Genomic DNA, 20,247 nt, shown 5'->3' with positions numbered 1-20,247 from the left:
ATAGCTACGTAGTCCTACGTCACCTTTGCGTACAACCCGATTGGGCTGCACCAATATAGTATTAAGCAGAAGCAAGCTTTATTACAGGGTGACCACTCTAGTCGACAAAATAAATTCCCGGGTTTTTCCCGGTTTCCCGGTAGGGTTTTCAAAATTTTCCCGGAAATTTTTAAGTGCCTGAGAGGATTTTGATTATGTAAAACAATGTATTTTATTTGTACAAAGACAATAGTTTCTTGGTATATAAAATGTACAACATTATGTTTAATTATAAATTCAGTTATTTGATAATAAGCATTGAATTCTAACATTCTAACAGACTCATGACTCGCTGTAAAAGACTTCAAGTTCTAACTGCTATTTTGTTCGAAAAGCTTTTGAGATATTGATTGCACTCTAGAATCTATGTGGCAGGAAAATAATGAAAAGCGCACATATCGATGGTTTCGTGCAATACTGGCACAACTCAAAATACTTCACTTTTGACATTTTGATTGCAAAGCACAGTATAAACAGTATAAAGTAACACTTGACAAAGACTCATCCATAATTAATGCATTGTTATGCTTATTTTAAAATTTGATGATTTTTCAAAAAAATTGTATTACTCGAATAAATTGATTTTTTCAAGTTTATTTTTATAAAAACACATAAAAGTAATCCTAATGTATCAACACATTCAGATTTCGAATTGTGCCAAAACCGTTGATATAGGGAAACAATATTTAAAAAAAATACAAAATGATTCATTGATGAGCCACTAAAAAAATACCTAAATTTATTGAGTTCGAAGCTGTTTTGGTCAAGTAAATCCACAATAATTAAAGGAATTCTGATGAAATTATACTATTAAAAATTTAATCAAATCAATATTTACTTAAGCATTGTTTCGGGACTGATTTGCGATTCGATTCAGTAGAATGCAAACCTTTCCCTTAAAACTAATTCTCTTTTCTGATAGAGGAAAGCTTAATCTGTTGGTTACAAATCATTATTTTCTCAGAAAATGCTCGCTTCGGTATAAAAAATTTTCAATGTATTTTCAGTGCGCACGCTTCTACGGCTCTGGCCTGGCGTGCATTTTTTAGACAGATTGATATAACATTTTTAATATTCAAATATCCCTCTTTTAGTTGCACTCAATGAATTAAGAATATATAATCGTCACTAATCAAAGAGCAGAACTTTTTGCACAAAATGTAGGACAACACTGTTTGCCTTCCAATGTTTGTTTACAACCAACAATGTTGGTTTGAAGATGCTATTTATTGTGATTTAAAGTTATAATCAGATCTGCTATATTATAAAATTAGCATATACTTTTGGATTGAACAAATTTATTTAGATTAAAAAAAAATCCCGGTGACTTCATCAAATTCCCGGGGTTTTCCCGGATTCCCGGATGAGTGGCCACCCTGAATTTATACCATTCGTAGGATCTGGTACAGCTTTGAGTTCTGCGAATGTCGCTGCATTTTGCACTGTTTTATGTTGTATTTGTAGCGCCCTACACAACAACCGGTGTTTTTCACTAACTCTCTTTAATTTTCGGTGATATGTACTACTCTTTTTGAACTTTTTGAAAGATTTATCCATTTTCACAAAAATTATGTTGTGTTGAACAACATTTGAAAGAACATCAATATAAATAAATAAGTAAGTTATTTTAAAAGTTATCATACAGTAAACTTATTTCACAATTAATCAACATGTTTGGTTCATAGGCTTACAATCTAATATAAGACACATTACTTCATTAAATTGTACAACTACGGCAGCGTTGTTGAATAACAAATTCTAACAAATGTTATTAACCTTAGTAAGATGTTGGGGTCATTATGACCCAAAACGAAACTTCAAAGTAGAATAAATTTTTACCTGATAATCCGATCGTTCTGAAATTTCTTGACTTTTAATATTTTGTGGAAATGAAGCATATGACATGAAAAAAGTATTTTAAGGTGCAACAGGAACGACCCCACAAAAAAAGTTACGAATAAGATGTTAGGGTCATATTGACCCAGAAACGTAAATGCTTATAAAACAGTCAAATTATAACCGAATTACAAAGTTTATATACCGTTCGAAAGATAAACTCATCAATTTTGTGGCTATGTTGTGATATGCTGGTTCTGGAGACAATGGCCACCGGGAAACGACTTCCACGGGGACCTTATCGGTCATATAAGGGGAGCATAAAAATCGCTCCATATATGCCATTCGATCGCTAATTCTTCATAGACTCCCTTAAAACGGTAATGTATGGTCTATGAGAGGGCTTCCGACGAAAGTGGCCACTCCTGGTACATGCAAGGTGCCCCCGGGGAACCCGCAGGAGGGGACATTTCCGTTTTAGCACCACAATATGCCGTGCGGCGGCTCTTTCGTCATGATTTTCCACATAATAATTGATAATGCGCTTGAAATCGATAATTGACCAAATTGGCCACTCTTGCAACCTATGAGGTGCCCCCGGGGAACGCGTACAAGAGGACATTTCTTTTTTAACACCAAAATATGCCGTGCGGCGGCTCTTTTGTCATGATTTTCTACCAAACAAATGGTTATGCGCTTGAAATCGATAAGTGACCACATATGCCACTCCTGGTACATGCAAGGTGCCCCCGGGGAACCCGCAGGAGAGGACATTTCCGTTTTAGCACCAAAATATGCCGTGCGGCGGCTCTTTCGTCATGATTTTCCACAAAATAGATAAAAATCCGCTCGAAATCGATAAGTGACCACATTGGAGCCTATGAGGTGCCCTCGGGGAACCCGTAAAAGAGGTCATTTCCATTTTTACACCAATATAAGCCGTGCGGCGGCTCTTTCGGTGTGTTTTCCCACCAAACAGATTGTCGTGCGCTCGAAATCGATAAGTGACCACATTGGTTACATTTGGAACCTATGAGGTTCCCTCGGAGAACACGTAGAAGATGACGTTTCCATTTTTGCACCAACATATATTATGCGGCGGCTCTTTCATCGAGGTTTTCCTCCAAATAGGTGCCCTCGAAATTGATTATTGACATATTGTCCACCCTTAGAACCTATGAGGTTCCCCCCGGGATCACGTAGAAAAGTACATTTCCATTTTAACGCCAAAATATGCCGTGCCGCGGCTCTTTCGTCATGATTTTCCGTAAATATCGCTTGAAATCGATAATCGACCTCATTGGCCACTCTTGGAGCCTATGAGGTGCCCTTGAGAAACCCGTAAAAGAGGACATTTCCGTTTTATCACCAAAATATGCCGTGCGGCGGCTCTTTTGTCATGATTTTCCACCAAACAGATGGTCATACGCTTGAAATCGATAAATGACCACATTGGCCACTCCTGGTACATGCAAGGTGCCCCCGGCGAACCCGTAGGGGAGGACATTTCCGTTTTAGCACGAAAATATGCCGTGCGGCGTCTCTTTCTTCATGATTTTCCACAAAATAGATGATTATGCGCTCGAAATCGATAAGTGACCACATTGGCCGCTGTTGCAGCCTATGAGGTGCACCCACCAAACAGATGGTCGTTCGCTCGAAATCGATAAGTGACCACATTGGCTACATTTGTAACCTATGAGGTTCCCTCGGAGAACACGTAGAAGATGACATTTCCATTTTTACACTAACATATGTCATGCGTCGGCTCTTTCGTCGATATTTTCCTCCAAATAGGTGCCCTCGAAATTGATTATTGACATATTGTCCACCCTTAGAACCTATGAGGTGCCCCCGGGAGCTCGTAGAAGAGTACATTTCCATTTAAACACCAAAATATGCCGTGCGGTGGCTCTCTCTTTGTTATTTTCTACCAAACAGATGGTCATGTGCTTGGAGTTGATTAGTGATATTGTCTACTCTTGGAACCTTTGAGGTGCCCTGCGAACCCGTAGGAGAGGACATTTTCATGGTTATATCAAATGTACTGTGCCGCTAGCGGCAGCTCTATCTCCATGTTTTCCAACATATAGATGGTTATGCGTTTGAAATCGATTTAGATCACATTGTCTACCCTGGCCACAAGTCTTCAAAAAGTTGGTTATGCGCTTGAAATTGTTCTTCATTTGAAATTGAGTACTGAGTCAAATTAAAAAATAGTTTCTGGGCTACTGTGATGGTTCCTTCGAACAGCTCTCCAAGGATTTTCTATTCCACATCTCGATATTACCATTAGTCGATGGTCCCTTCAATATCGACTCATAGAAGTTTGAGGTTTTCACCGATCACCGTGGACAATGATATGAAAACGCAACATTTTGATATAAAAAAGAAAATCTCTCCTTCTGTGAGACTCCTGCGGGTACCTTGTAGGTTGTAGATATTAAGTTTAGAATGAACGACCTATTTGATAGAGAAAAAACAAGAATAATCTAGGGAGTGAGTGCTAGGGGACCATTACTAGCATTAAGGGCGGAAATTTTCTTCAATTGCTTCGCTAGAGTCAGGCTCATGACATATTGCCATTCTGTAGCACCAGATGACAATTAACTGTTATCAGCAATGCGTTTTGTACATAAAACATGCTGAAACATTAATTTTTACACTAAAATAACTATTTTGAAATAATGTAGCCAGATTGCCTATTATGGCCACCCCCGGGACCATAATACGCAACATAGAGTTTGTTTACATACGCATTATGGCCCCTCCCCCATTTGATTTACATGTTCCAATTCCACATGTTCCTGTTGCCTATTATGGATCCCCCTTGTGTGCTAGTAATGGACCCTCTAACGTATTTATTTTTACAAATTAGTTAATATTACTTAATTTTAGTATCCCAAGCCAAAACAATTGCATGGAACAACTACCCTGATATGTGAAGCAACTTTATCAAACGGAAATTTGCAGGAAATCGTTTTGATAAGAAAATTATTTTGAGCTTTTTAGTGGAATGTCTTCACTTGTCATAAGACGAGTTAATACAATCCCATTGAATTCCACCACTTAATTGTATCTTGACAGATACAATTAAGTGGTGGAATTCAATGGGATTGTATTAACTCGTCTTATGACAAGGGAGGAAATCGTTGATTCCAGCGTTAACTTTTGGTTTTTGTTCATTATACGTCCATTATACGCACGGGGTCCATTACTAGCACTCACTCCCTAGTGGTGATGGTGCCTTTATCGTTCGTTCAAAAGGGTTGAGAAATATATAAGAAAAGTCTAATATAAAACTAATAGGTAGATAGCTCTTATTTTTCATATTTGTTTATTAGCATTCTAAAATTTCCTGTTGAGCGCAACTTATTGCAAGCCAATGGATGAGCATAAGTGCCTGAAAAGTGATTTTCCCATGCAGGTGCTGAAATTAGCATTTTTGCCATAACTTTGGAGCCCATAGTCCGATCTGGCCAATTTTCAATAGTAAACAATAGGGCAGGATTTTGCGTCGAATGCTATTTAATGCGAACAAATCGGTTGAGGAAAAAATGCTAAAAAGTGAGTGAGATTTTGTGTGCACAGACACTTTCAATGGATTCTTCGCGGCACTCCACAATTATCGAAACTGGGCCTGGGGTTCCCCCGGATTGTTATTAGATTTCAAGAGCATAACCAACTATTTGATGGAAAATTATAGTGAAAGTGCTGCTACACGGCATGTCTTCAAGTAAGAGTAAGAGTATGCACGGAAATGTCATCCAAGAGTGGCCAATGTGGTCACTTATCGATTTCGAGCTGAATAACCATCTCTTTGATGGGAAAACACACCGAGAGAGTCGCCGCTTAGCATATTTCGGTGTTAAAACGAAAATGTCCCATTCTACTGGTTCCTTGGGGGCCCCTCATAGATTCCATAGATTCAATGTGGTCACTTATCGATTTCGAGCGCATAATCATCTATTTTGTGGAAAATCATGACGAAAGAGCTGTCGCACGACATATTTTGGTGTCAAAACGGAAATGTCCCCTTTGACGGGTTCCCCGGGGGCACCTCATAAGCTCCAAGAGTGGCCAATGTGGTCACTTAGAGATTTCGAGCGCATAATCATCTATTTTGTGGAAAATCATGACGAAAGAGCCGCCGCACGGTACATTTTGGTGCTAAAACGGAAATGTCCCCTCCTGCGGGTTCCCCGGGGTACCTTTCATATACCAGGAGTGGCCGCTTTCGTCGGAAGCCCTCTCATGGACCATACATTACCGTTTTAAGAGAATTTATGAAGAATTAGCGATCGAAAGGCATATATGGAGCGATTTCTATGCTCCCCTTATATGACCGACAAGGTCCCGGTGGAAGTCGTTTCCCGGTGGCCATTGTCTCCAGAACCAGCATATCACCACATACCCACAAAATTGATGAGTTTATCTTTCGAACGGTATAAAAACCTTGTAATTCGGTTATAATTTGACTGTTTTATAAGATTACTTTTGACAGATATTGAATCATTTTTGATAGATGTTTTGGTGGTCATGCTGGGTAGCACCAGCCATTCTTATGAGCGGGGGATTTCATAATTTATGAACTGTCACTTTTAAGTTTAATTTGATTTTAATTCCTGAATCGGACCAAAGCTTAAGTATCTTGAATGAAGATACTGTTTTGTTACTACTTTTAAAATATTTTTTGATAAATAACAGGAATTATTTTTTATTTTTTATTCACACCACCGCCCCCCCACCCACCATGACTAAAAGTAACAAAAGAAAAATTTGTTCCGGCCTTATTTTCCAAAAAATGACGCATTTTCAAAGCTTGTTATGCGTGCATTTGCAAAGTTTGGGCCGTGATAAGATAAAAATCAATTGTTTGCTATTACTGTTTTATTAAAATATAAAATAAAACATATTTCTACGTTATATTTTCAATTTCCGTCTAAATTATCGGCCGATCTGTCATGTTCCGCTAGAAATTTACATCAAACGAGATAGACCACTGCGAACGCTTCTGGCGTGGTCTATTTTTGCCTTTCTCGTACAACAATGTTGTACCGAAAGGCTATATGATTGCTTCAAAAAAGAACTTTTGATAGAAGGCCCGGAGACCCATAGTATTATATACCGATCAACTCAGCTCGACGAACTGTGGTGATGTCTGTATGTGTGTCTGTATGTATGTGTGTATGTGTACAAATTTTGTAGACACACTTTTTAGAACTTTTAGCATTACCCGATTTACTCGCAACAAGTTGCATTCGACGGGGAATGCGATCCCATTGTTTGCTATTGGAAATTGGCCTGATCGGACATTGCATTTCGGAATTATTGAAAAATCATTGTTTTTTCCCAAGGGTCCCCCCCGGAAAAAAAAAATTCAAAATTAAAAAAAAATGTTTTTTTCAAGAATGGTGAGAATGCATTGTAATTAATGCAAAAACATGTTAAATGATAGAAAATATGCGATCTATTCCCCTAAAGTGCTTTTTTGACCTTTCCTATGTGATTTTTTAAGTACATTTTACGATGCACGAGAAAGGCATCATCGCCGCAAGGTGGATTTATCTGGGTTTTTTCATTTGGATATGGTTCACATGTGGTATAAATTTAGACCAAGAGTAGACCACTGGTGAAGTTACTCTAACTGTGGGGAAATAATGTCATGGTCACAATTATGGAACACAGATCAAATAAATTTCTTCAAATAAATCAGATTTAAAGGTTTTGAAGCATTTAATTTAGTCAACATTATTTTGGGTCGCCAGGTAGATATCTAATATTGTCGATAGAAATGTACTTACCGTGGGATCTAGCAAATTGGATTATTACTTTTTGGAAAAAGTGTTCCATTATTGCTGATGTTTCATAATTGTGGGGGAGTGTATCTATATTATCGATAAACAAGACCTTGGCCCACATTCAGACGTAACATTTCAATTAAATACATCGCTCTTGTCTATTTTTTTTTGTGCGATTCTGTCTGCAGAGGCACTAGCAGTCAACCACTTTGACGAGCAAAAATACCATCACCCAAAGCGTTATTGCAAGCGTTATTGTAAAGCGAAATGCTGCCATGGACCGAGCGGAATGGAATTGAAGACAACTTCTATGAAGGACTGCAGATGCCACTTCGGCTTAAGTCTGAATAAATAATAATAATTCTCAAGGCATAACAAAAATACAACTCACCATACATCTCCGTAATACCACGGAACTCCTTCAGCAAATCCCTTATCTTATTCGGCAGCCCATAGAAGGGGCCCAGGCTCTGGAAGTGCGACGAAACCAATGGTGCCGATTTCCTCGCCACCCGCTTTGGAGACTCCTCTGTCACTCGTCCGTTCCTTCCATCCAGTTTGCCAAAAATACTGCCCAGCGGAACCTTGGTCGATGCGGCGACCGGGGGCCGCACTCCAGCCACGCTTTCATCCCAGTTAATATTGCTCATGTCGGCCAAATTCTGCTCACATATTTTGAAATCATCCTCCACGTCTGTTCGGCGCTGGCTGGAATCGAACTCCCGTACGCGTTGCGTGTCCACCTGGTCATCGATCACATTCGATCGGTTCTCCTCCAACATCGTATACTCGTTCCGAATGTACTGCGAGTAGGTGCTGTGATCACGCTGCATCTGGAAATTCTGCTGCTGGGTGAGGGGGCGGTTCGGCTCTCGAGCCACTTCCTCCATAAACAGTTGAGAGCAGCTCGAGGGTTCGTCCTCGATGGAAACGTTTATTTCCTGATAGCAGGGAATTTCATCGCAATCTTCGGAAGCGGGTTCTTCGGGTGTAGTTTTCCGATTATCATCGTAGCTGGCGATTCGATCGAGTTGTGAACAGAAGGCTTGCGAATCCCAATCAAACAGCTCCACCGTGGGCTCTTTGGGAATCATCGTCGATCGTGGAAGTATCTCAGGTTGTTTATTTTGAACTACGATGGTTGAGGTGTTTTGTTGGTTTGTGATTGTACGGGTTTGATTTATGCCACTGAAGTTTGGGGCGGAATCATCGTTTGAAGGTTTCGTCATATCGAGCACTATTAGTCCAGAATGGCGTTTCTTTGCAGCGTGAGACTCACCAAGTGAGGGAAAAGGACGCTTCACTGAAAATATAAATTGAACAAATGAGCGTAAACCAACTAAACGAAGATAATGCACTTACTTTTTGGTATTGTCACTGTTCTGTTCCCAAGATGAGAACACGTTACATCCTTCGACACTTCATCCAACCGACGTTGATGTCCACCCGGCGGAAGTTCAACAACCGATGGACTCGATTGCTTTTCGATGACCTCCAGATCGACCGCGTTTAGGAGGGTGTTATCCATGTCCATCAGATTCTTCGTCGAGTTCCCAACAGCCGGAACGGATTGCACAACCGTCTTCGCAGCAGAGTTGTTCGGCCGTTGCGCACAGTCAATACTGGCGGATGACCTACCGGAAACCTTCAGCCAACCGTTACCGGGACGGGGACGTGTCACTGACCTTGACGATGTTGGTGTCGAAGCGGATGAAGCTTTTGATGTGCCACCAGCCGAAAGAGTCGGCCTATGCGATGGCACCATTGGGATCTTGAAGTGGCCATTCATTCTGGGGCGAGGAGGTTGACGTCCGTAGGGATAACGATTTGGCATCGGGGCGCCGGATTTTCACATTTGAAACGCGATTATTTTATTTAAAATATCAAGAAAAAACGAGAAAACACTTCTGCAGTACAATATTTTTCGAATAACGGTACTTTACGTGCGACGACGCTTCAGTTTCACTTTCTTTTATGCCGAATAACGGAGTGATTTTGATGTATGTTGTAGCGTTTCAGTTACGTATTGCTATTTTTACCTGTAGTTCAATCTTCAGTTCTTTAAATCTGAGATGAAATACAAATTTGCTATATCAATAACATCAAGTATATTTGCTGTCCCTGTAGAAGTTATGAATTTTATGAACCGTAATGATAAAACTATTCTAAATTTAATTCTTGCTTCAACTTCATGATGTATGAACTTGACAGGTTCCCCAAAGCTCCGAGATATTAGGAATATAAGTTTCCTATCATATAATGCTTATCAATGGGCCACACAGTGTATTCTCAAAAACCTTCGCGCAGGAGAAGGCTTGGAGGGTCACATGCGGCCCATGCCCATTTGTGATCACTGGCGCTAAACGGTACTTTGAAAACACAACGGGCGATCAAACAGGCGATATTGACAAATGGGTTGACAGCGCCTGAAATTTGGGCGAAAGGATGTTGTCAAAAACATTATGGCGCATTTCTGAAGGGCGCAAGTAGTCACTGTTAGAAAAAGGATGACTAGTTCTTTAATCATATTTTCAAATCGAAAACAATCCAAAGTAAATTTTATTTATGGGCTATTGATTAGATGTGGTATTTAATACAACTATTAACATTTAAAATAACATATAATTTTGAACTACAATTGAAAAACATGTCATGGAACATTGAACCCATTTTCTCCATTCGAGCTCATTCGACATTGGCCCTTATAAAACAACTGTTGATTTTTAGATACCGCACAATCGTTACAAGCTACAAAAACAATCCTATGAGAACCTGATGCAAGTACAAAGAAAAATATAATCTGAGAAGCAGCTCCACCAACAAGCTATGTTTAAACGCAGATTGCTCATTTCCGTTAAGAATAATTGTTTTTTTGCTAGCTGTAAAAGCAACATCAGTGCCGGTACCCACAGTAATTAGGCTGATTCAAAAAAAATATCCTGCTTTTCGCCGAATCCGTTCATTTTTGTTTCAGTTTGAAAGACGTGCTAACTTTTAAAGCACTTTTTGGTCCTATTTTCTTCTCTTCTCTTGAAGATTGTTCTACAAATAGTTTCCTATCTAATATAGATCAGCGAGGATATATATCTATTGGAGACAAAAATGAGATGAATTGAAGAAAGAAAAAAGTGTTTTAAACATGTATTTTCTACTAAACTACATAAAAACTCAAAGACTTAATCAGGTTGTACGCAAAGGTGACTTGAACTACGTAGCTATATGAATATACAGGTTTTCGACTTTTCTGTTCGAGACAGCAAGCGTGTTTCAAGCAGGGTAGATCTGTTTTCGCCATTATCCTGCTCTCCTGAGATTGAGTGAGATTTAGACTAACATTCAAAAGGATGATAAACATATTTTTTTCAAATAAACGAGATGAATAACACTCTCAAGCGATCACATATCCATATCAATTAATAAAAACTCGCTAGAGTAAGAATCGTTCGATAATTTATCTTGATTCAAGCATCATTGGTGAATGCTACTTTTGAACTTTTTCCTACGTAACCAAACACAATGCAACATTCGATTGAGCTTCATTGTTTACATTAAATTGGTATTAGATTAGTTTGTTTACATTAAAATAATAATGTGTGTTGCAAGATTTGAAAAGTTATCATGCCAACTCGCCTACTTTTCCACCTGCGAAGTTATCAAATGATAATTCCAAGAATCTGGCTGATAGTGTACCGCTGCGCTGCCTTGGCCGCTGCGATTTGAGAGTTTATAATAATTATCATTCCTTCAGTGATCGGACTTTGCATTTACTCCAGCAGACACCAGAGCCGAAGAAAGATTACCAGAACGCGTTTACTGCTTCCGATTCCGAGCCCTCTACTGGCATCAATAGACGTAAGCGAGCAGCTGTCGTCAAACGACTTCATGCTTTACAGAAAACGCGCGTGTAAGTTAGCAGAAACGAGTTAAAGTCCTGTAAGTTGCTTTAATTTGACGTCATGCGGCTTGAGGAGGTTCCAGAACAAGGCGCAGAATCCGGAGATGGCGAGTCGATTCTCGATCCGTCTGGATGTTTCGGGTGGGAAACATTCTCACACCCTGGGCATAGTGTATCCTTGTACTTACCACACAAGATACATACTAATGCAAGGAGGCAAAGAAGCTTTATAATAACTAAGAAATGCTAATAAAATACTAAGTTGAAAAGCAGCCAAGTTCCAGTTGGAATGTAGTGCCATGGAAGAAGAAGCTTGCCTTATAGTTGACTGATTCACCGAAACCAATCCTAAACTGTTAGCAAGTTTCAATACTAAATATTATCATACGTATATATTGTAATACAGTCATTTTTATGCGGATGATATGGGCCACGTGAATTAAAACAAAACGCTTAATAAATTCCAGTATGTCTGAATGACCAGAAATCCGAAATTCGAGTGAAAAAACGCATAAAAGTGATTCTGTAAAAACAACTCAAAAACGACTTCAGTGTACATCAGGATGAAGCGTTGATTCTTCCTTATCGAATGGTCCAAGAAAATTGAAAATCCATCGATAATGGCTGAGATATTATTAACGATCAAAGTCTACATATTTTCGTGACGTTTTTCGATTTTTGCAATTTTAAAGTGTACCAATATAGAAAAGACAGACGAGTTCTACGTCAAAAAATTGATCTTTTTGACATTTATTTTAAAGGACTATTTTACCCTACACTCCTGATGGAAAATCTGATTTTAATTTCTCTTAGACAAAAAGTTTGGACAGTTTTCTCAGATCGGAAACATCAACATAAGTAAGGTCAAATTTGTTCAAACTTTCTTTTGAATGAACAATGTTGCAGAAAATTGCGATTTTCTTAGAAATTCTTGAGTTGGCGCTTCTAATTATATATGAGATGAACGCTCTTTAGTTCCTAATTGCCTAGCGGTTTAGTTTTTATCCTAGATCTGTTTGATGAAAATATTCCCTTTGGAAAACAGCCATTTTTATCGAAAAGTCATTTTCTCCTAAAGTAAACAACTTTATACCATATTAACCACTTGGTATAAAGTAATTGAGTGAAAAAGCGTGCAAAATTTAACAGAAATCGATCAGTAATTGCCAAAGTTATTGCATTTTTTGATTTGCGATTTTTGAACAATATTTTTGAAGGGCCGTTTTCTACTACCTGTCGGATTTCTTTCATTTATTATTTAGTATTATTCTATTATTTCCTACTCCTACCCTTCCCTCAATGAAAAATCTGAAAATTTGCAAAATGTCTTCTCTTACATATATGAACAAACCTGAAAATTTCATCCAAATCGGAGAATATCTATACAAGAGGGTCGCGCTTCTCGGAACTGGCTCTTGATTTTTAAGAATAGTTCTATGTGTATTTTAGGAATTTAATCTTATTTTAAGTCTGCAATCGTTATTGATGGTTAATTAAAATTTTAGAGCGAAATTTTTCTTCACATTCCAAAATGTCTGCAAAATTCGGTTGTGGGCACTCTCATTATATTGATAAATCAACCAATGTCGCTGTAGTTGGCCGTACCTTATTTTTAATAGTGTTTTTCATAATTATTTAGATATAATTGATTGAAAGAATTAGTTTAATTTATATTCTGGGCATGTTTATTTATTGTACACATACTTTTTGGAAATAAGCGTTGACCGATTTACATTCGACGGAGAATGTTCTATTGGTTTTTATTCAAAATTGGTCAGACTATGGGATCAAAATCAATCAACACGTCGAAGACGAAGTACATGATAGGAAGAGGTTCAAGAGAAGACAATGTGAGCCACCCACCGCGAGTTTGCATCGGTGGTGACGAAATCGAGAGGTAGAAGAATTTGTGTACTTGGGCTCACTGGTGACTGCCGAAAATGAACCAGCAGAAAATTCGGAGACCATAGTGGCTGGAAATCGTACGTACTTTGGACTCCGCAAGACGCTCCGATCGAATAGAGTTCGCCGCCAAGCTGACAATCTACAAAACGCTCATTAGACCGGTAGTCCTCTACGGACACGAGACCGGACGATGCTCGTGGAGGACCAACGCACTGGTTTTCGAAGGAAAGTGCTGCGTACCATCTATTGGGGTGCAGATGGAGGACGGTACGTGGAGGCGAGATGAACCACGAGTTGCATCAGCTGTTGGGAGAACCATCCATCGTTCACCGCGAAAATCGGACGACTGCGGTGGAGCGGGCACGTAGCCAAATGTGGAAGTAACCGGTGAAAATGGTTCTCGACAACGATCCGACGGGCACAAGAAGGCGAGGTGCGCAGCAGGCAAGGTGGATCGATCAGGTGAAGATGACTTGGGCCCTCCGTAGACTGCGTGGTTGGCAACGTGAGCCATGGACCGAGCGAATGGAGAAGACTCTTATGAAACGCACAGGCCACTTCGGCTTAGTCTGAATAAATAATAATAAAATAATGGGATGAAAATGTATGGCCAAAAATATTTTTATAATGGACGAGAAAGGCACCATTACCGCTAGGGTGATTAATAAGGATTTTTTTAATGCAAGAAACGAAAATCAATGGAAATAATAAATCCATTTGCCTGAAGTGCAATTTTAAACTTTTCTCATGTGCTTGTTTTCAATATCCTCCCTAATACACGAGAAAGGCATGATCCCTGCTAGATGGATTGTTCTGAGTTTTTAGTGCCTCCTGCTATTATTCCTTTCTTTAAATTTTGGTGTTTTTCTACATTATTTTTAGTCTAGTTTCAAGGGTGCCAAAACCGAACCACACAATTGAAAAGTCTAAAATGTCAATAAAATTTCCCAAATTGACTACATCATTATAGTTTCTTGGGTGGTAGCAGGGCTATATTTGTCTAGCTTTCATTGCTATTCATATGTCTTATAAGATCAACTAGGGCCAAAGTTATGTGTAGCAGTGAAATCTGGTCATATTATCAGGAGCACTCAATTGCAGCTAATAATATGACGTCCCCAACCCCTAATCCTGCGTTACAAGCGACCCGTGCCAAGGATGCATGGTCTGAGGGTGAAATAAACGGCCTGTTAACGGAGCCTGTGGGTACCTGATGGCACCCCACAGTATAGCGTTCCTTACCACGTTATTGCGGAGCTCTGGCGTGGCGGACCGTTTACTCGCGCGACTCATGGAGAGGAAGACTTCTGACGAAAGCGGGGATCCTTTTGCCAGACGAAATGGCCGAACAGGTCGCCTCAACGATCGCCAGGGGCAGGCGATACAGAAGAGCGGGTGCAAGTCGGAGGAGCCACCCATTGAGATCAAGATGGACGGAGCTACCCTGACCACGAAGTGATGACCGGAAGTGTTGACCAATCACAAGGAGAGTGGATGCCAGAAAATTGGGTGATTACAGACGTAACGAACATAATCATGTTTTTCTGGACACTTACACAAGGACCTTAAGAGTCCGTGCTGACCCTCTGCAACATGAGACAAAGTAGGAATGGAAGTCCTTGCTGCAGGCAAGTAAGATGGAAAGAAAGATCCACCAACACGAGGAGAAAAGAGTTGGCGGTGAGCCAAAGCGTGTATGAGCCAGGAAGGAAGCCGAGACGAAGATTCAGGACCTTACGGAAGAAACGCAGCTGGCAGAAAACCAGACTGCAGAGCTCCGCAGACGCATGGCTGCTGGAACAACTCAGCTAGTAAGGTCAGTAGGCAACCGACCTGAAAGAGCTGGCGCCAAGCCAGTATTGCTGTTGCAGAAGAAGGCACAACGATCCGTCGGAGAAGGTTAAGCAGGTAGCAGACTCAAAGGAACGCGAAACCAGTTCCTCCTTCGCAGTACTACCGAAGTTCGCCGGGAGGAAGGCCTGCCCTGGAGGGAAGTTATGAATCCCAAAAGGCGATGAAGGAGCGAAAAGCAGTAGAAGGTGAAAGCGTCATTGACCAAGAAGAGTGCCCGTAGCGGAAGGGCACACCTTCCAATGGTCATGGCAGGAAGGACAGAGGCGAAGCAATTATCGTCACAGCTGATGGTAAGAGCTATGCTGACGTTCTGAAGGCTTTGCGGGCGATAAAAGATCAGTGTGGCGTTGAAATCCAGGATACCGCGATTCGGTTTCGAAAAGGTTATGCTGGAACGCAGGTGCCTCATTCCAGGTACCTGTGGCTGACGCCAAGAAGGCTGAATAAGGCCAAGCTGAAGGTGGGTTGGCTGCTCGGTGAGCGAAACCAGCAACCTCAGGCCTGTTTCAAGTGCTTCGATTACGGACATAAGTTATATGACTGCAAACGTCTTGATCAGGTCAGCTTTGCTGGAGGTGTGAGCTGAAGGTCACAAGGCTACACCTGTCAGGCCACTGCAGGTGTTTGATCTGTGGTCTGGCACATACTACACCCATCCGGTGGGCGATCCTGTCCGGCCTCAGATGGGCTCGGTGTTGCAAGTAGCTCCTTAATCTCAACCACTGCGAGGCCGCACAAGCCTGCTCGAGAGTAAGTATGGTCGGTACACGAGAATAAGACTGATATTGCTTTGCTGTCCGGCTATACCCATCCACACAAAACATGAGCAGTTGGGTTGATGATCCGGAATATGACCATCTGGACTTGCTGGAGGTTCCCCATTCAGGAGATAGTGTCATCTCCTGATGATGAGGATTTTAGTTATAGCAAAGGTAAACGGGTTACTTTTGCAGCTACTTCTTTCTCAAGATGGAGCATGGAGCAGTATACTAGGGTGTTAGATAATCTTGTGGCGAGACTAACGGTTAACCATTGCGTTGTAGCAGGTGCTTCAACGCGTGGACAGTGGATTGGGCCTCGGTTCACTAACGCTAGAGGTCATATCCTGCTAGAGTCTCTAGCGGTACTAGACATAGTCCTGCTAAACGAGGGACACGTCAACGTTCAGAGGATCAGATCGAGTCATGCATCGATGTGGCCTTCTGCAGCGCGGGATGGACGGTGGAGCCTGAATGGAGATTTCACGAAGGGTAATACGAAAGGTATACTGCTAGTGATCATCAGGAAATACGTTTTATGGATACCTATACCTCCAACAGAATAAGAAGACGGGTCAGTAAAGCTGATCTAGGATGGCGTACCTCGCAGTTCGACCCAGAACTGCTGAAAGAATCACTACGGTGGGAAAATCGGGCTCTAGGCCTTAGTGGTGATGGTTATCGATGTCCTAACGAGCATGTGACATGACAATGCCCAGGAGGACTATGCCCGGCAGCACCGCAAACCAGTGCACTGGTGGACGAGCACGATAGCTGTTCTTCGCAGAACCTGTCTTAGAGGTAAAAGAAGGTTGCGGTTGCGACGTATTAGAACCGAAGGGGACAGGCTAGAAAGACGCAGGGTTTTCCAAACATCGACCAGAGCTCTGAACTACGAAAGCAAATGTAGTAGGAGAGCCTGCTTTGAAGAGTTGTGTAGGATGGCCGATAATTCTCCATGGGGGGATGCAAACAGGATAATGATGGCTAGGACCAACAGCACATCCCTTAGAAATCCCGGAGATTTAGCCAGGATCGTTGAAAGTTGTTCCAAGCACTGACTCATCGGACTGGCCCGCCATACCGTACGAGTTAGTGAACGTAGTACCACTAGTGACTAATGATGAGCTAATCGCCGTTGTAAGAAAAATTAAGATAATTAAGGCACCAGGCCAGGGCCGGATGGTATTCCTAACCTGGTCCTTAAGCACGCGATTCTTGCCGTTCCAGATATGTTCAGGAGCTGCCTCAACGTTGCCGGACGAAGAAACTTTCCAGATCGTTGGAACGGCGAAGTTGGTGCTATTGCCTAAGCCTGGAAATCCCGGAGGCCTTCGGCATACAGACCAATTTGCCTACTCGGCACAACTGGTAGGTTGTTAGAGAGGGTGATCCTGAATAGATTGTCGGACTATGCGGAGTGTGCTGGTGGCTTATTAAGCAACCAGTATGGGTGGTAAAGGCCGTTCCACCGTCGAAGCAATTCGGTCGGTACGGAAATGCTAACATAGCGCATGTTTGAATAGGAGAGGTCTGGTGTGCATTGATTACACTAGATTAACATTCATTTAATAACCTTAGCTGGGCAGCTATAGCTGATTCCCTACATCGCTTGAGAGTCCCAGATTATTTCTGCAGGGTTCTGAATAGCTATTTTCAGAACAGGATATTGTTAGTCGACACCGACGCTGGTCAGCAGTCGATTGAAGTATCAGCAGGTGTTTCACAGGGATCGGTTCTCGGACCGGTTCTGTGGAATATCATGTTTGACGGAGTATTACGCTTAAATCTCCTGACTGGTGTGGAAATAGAAGGCTTTGCGGATGATGTTACGAGCCACATCGATTATGTATGCCAAAGGGCTTAATTGGCAATGAAATCTTTATCGCGAATGATGTCCAACGAATCGGCGGTGCAAAGTCAGGTGCGTAGGCTTTTAGCGGGTGTTGCATTGTCTATATACGGCGTACGCATTGTCTAGATACGGCGTACCAGCATGGTCCAAAGCACTAGAGGCCGGGTGCGTCATTGCTGGGATGATGCCGATAGACATACTTCTGGAGGAAGATGTGGAGTGTTTCAACGACAGGGACTCAGTGCAAGTGCAACGTGTCAAGAGAGCAGCTTCGTTGCTCAAATGGCTAAGAGCATGGGACGCTGGGTCATTGTGGTTCACGCGTGGCGTTTGTTGTCGGACTGGCGAAAAGATTTTGGTTTTAATGGGTCGGTAATCCCATCCCCACGCTCCCCACGAGTTAACCTCCTCAGGTGTCTGTTTGCAGATTTCCGTTTCCCCTTGATCAAGAAAAAAAAGGTGAAAGAAAGAAACAGCAAAGCATTGCTGATCTCTCTTATGCACGTTGTTCAGTAAAGCTCGAATTCTACAGCTAGGTTCGCTAGCGTTTTCAAATCATGGATGAACCACATTCCACGGAAAAGGTGACTATGTTATGTTAATTCTCTCTAGTCTCTATGTCAGCTCAAGGTCAAGAGCTGCTGCCAAATAAAACTATTAAGTGAATTTAATTCTGGGTTAAAAATCAAAATTTTTTCTGAATTGAGTTAAATATGCTTTGCGTATTCCAAATCACTTTCAGTGAATTCCTTCTCAATATTACCACTGAATGGCGAATATTCCATTTGAGGTGGAATCGAAATAACGAATGTTCCTAAACAGAACGCGCACAGTATGTTTTAATTTCGAGGGTCAAAGTCAACATGCACGATATCCACTGACATCGCATCGTCATCAACTCAACAATCAGAGGTTTGCACTTATGGGTTCCAACTGCTATTATTAGTACATTAAAGCCAAATGAAATTATCACGTCATTCGACCAGCAGGGCCATCATGGCGTGTACGGACTATACAAACAGTGGCTTCTACCACCCCATCAACTTCATATCGCATACATGTACCAACGACAGCAATGGGGTTCTTCGATGTTGCATTCAATCAATTCCCGACCTGAGTAGCCTTCGGAAACGTCATGTGAGCTATTTAGCATAAAGATTTGATTCAACCGACAGTTGGATCGCAAGAGATCGCAAAGTAAGATTATTGACTTTTCGGGTGAAGATCAGTTCTTTCTTTGGTATAATCCTAATCCTATCGGCAGAGTATCATCTTGCTTCTGTGACTTCTCACGTCAAACACAACACCTGCATCTTTTCTCATTCAAAATTTTGGGTCATCGCCACTGTCAACACTAACCCCGTCTTCGTCATTCAGGGAAGATAGTCCTCGTGTAAAGATCAACCCCATATCTTCGCTGTTGGTAGCGCTCGTCAAAAGTTACTATCGCATCAATTTAAATCACTCGCATCGAGAAGCACGATGAAGATGGCACAGCAACCGGCCAACTCTAGCATCCAGGAATGTTCCGAAGTTTCTTATGGGAACTTTTTGACGCTCCTAACTTGCGATGAGGATGAGCAAAAGTCCTAAATTAACTTGTGCGTTACAGAGCACTGACTGGGAAAGTATCAATTTCCAGTCTCGCTCGATCAAACATCCTTCTGGCAGGGTCCAAGCAGGGGCACGAAGAGTTGGCGAGTTGAAACATTGCCCTAGCGTTTCTCTGTTTTCCCGATGGAGAATGCAGCGAGAGTTGTGTCGTGTCAACCGATAAATCTGAACTGTGTATGCGTTGGAAGATCATGTGTGCTCAAGGCAAAGCAATGGGAAAAATAGACAGCAAGTTCAAATTGGTCTCTAACCGACATGCAGGCGTAGCTTCATTGATCAATTTCAGACCGACACACGGCTGGCTTAACCGCCCGCGCAGTGATTTACATCAAGTGGCTTTTGGTTTTATGAATTAGAAGCGAGTGGCAGTTTTTAAAAGGACGGCTGTTCCTCCTCTGCTTTCTCGCCGTTTAAGGCCATTCTAAAACCACAACAAGTTCGGGTCATCGTTGGAGGTCGGTTGTCACCGCACTTGGTTTAATGATTTTGGCCGCAAAACGATTATTCAGATCATGTAATCGATATATCTTCTTTGGTGTGCAGTTTTATAAAGATTCAAGATTAGTGCATCCACTATAGTCGACTACATCTCGATATTCTATATCTCGATATCTCTTTCTAAGTCAATGATTTCCTAAGTCCTTCATCTACATACGTTTGGGCTTTCTATATCTCCATAACCCCCCTATC

The 20,247-nt window shown here is 41.4% G+C and overlaps 1 protein-coding gene across 2 annotated transcripts in view; it reads right to left on the bottom strand.

Annotated features, from left to right (window-relative positions):
- LOC134226540 (helicase POLQ-like) overlaps positions 1–9,672 on the bottom strand; it is a 54,944-nt gene extending 45,272 nt beyond the window's left edge. The window contains exons 1-2 of one of the 2 annotated variants that reach the window (XM_062707378.1): positions 9,039–9,672; positions 8,068–8,979 (exon numbers count right to left, since the gene is read on the bottom strand). In XM_062707378.1, the coding sequence (XP_062563362.1) occupies positions 8,068–8,979; positions 9,039–9,510 (1,384 nt within the window). In that variant the 5' untranslated portion in view covers positions 9,511–9,672. The remainder of the gene's footprint in view (positions 1–8,067; positions 8,980–9,038) is intronic. The other variant, XM_062707377.1, reaches the window with a different exon arrangement.
- Between the last annotated feature and the right edge of the window lie 10,575 nt (positions 9,673–20,247).

This window comes from Armigeres subalbatus, chromosome 3 (genome assembly GCF_024139115.2).
Source record: "Armigeres subalbatus isolate Guangzhou_Male chromosome 3, GZ_Asu_2, whole genome shotgun sequence".
NCBI lineage: Eukaryota > Metazoa > Arthropoda > Insecta > Diptera > Culicidae > Armigeres > Armigeres subalbatus.
This window is presented reverse-complemented; position numbering and strand designations above follow the sequence as displayed.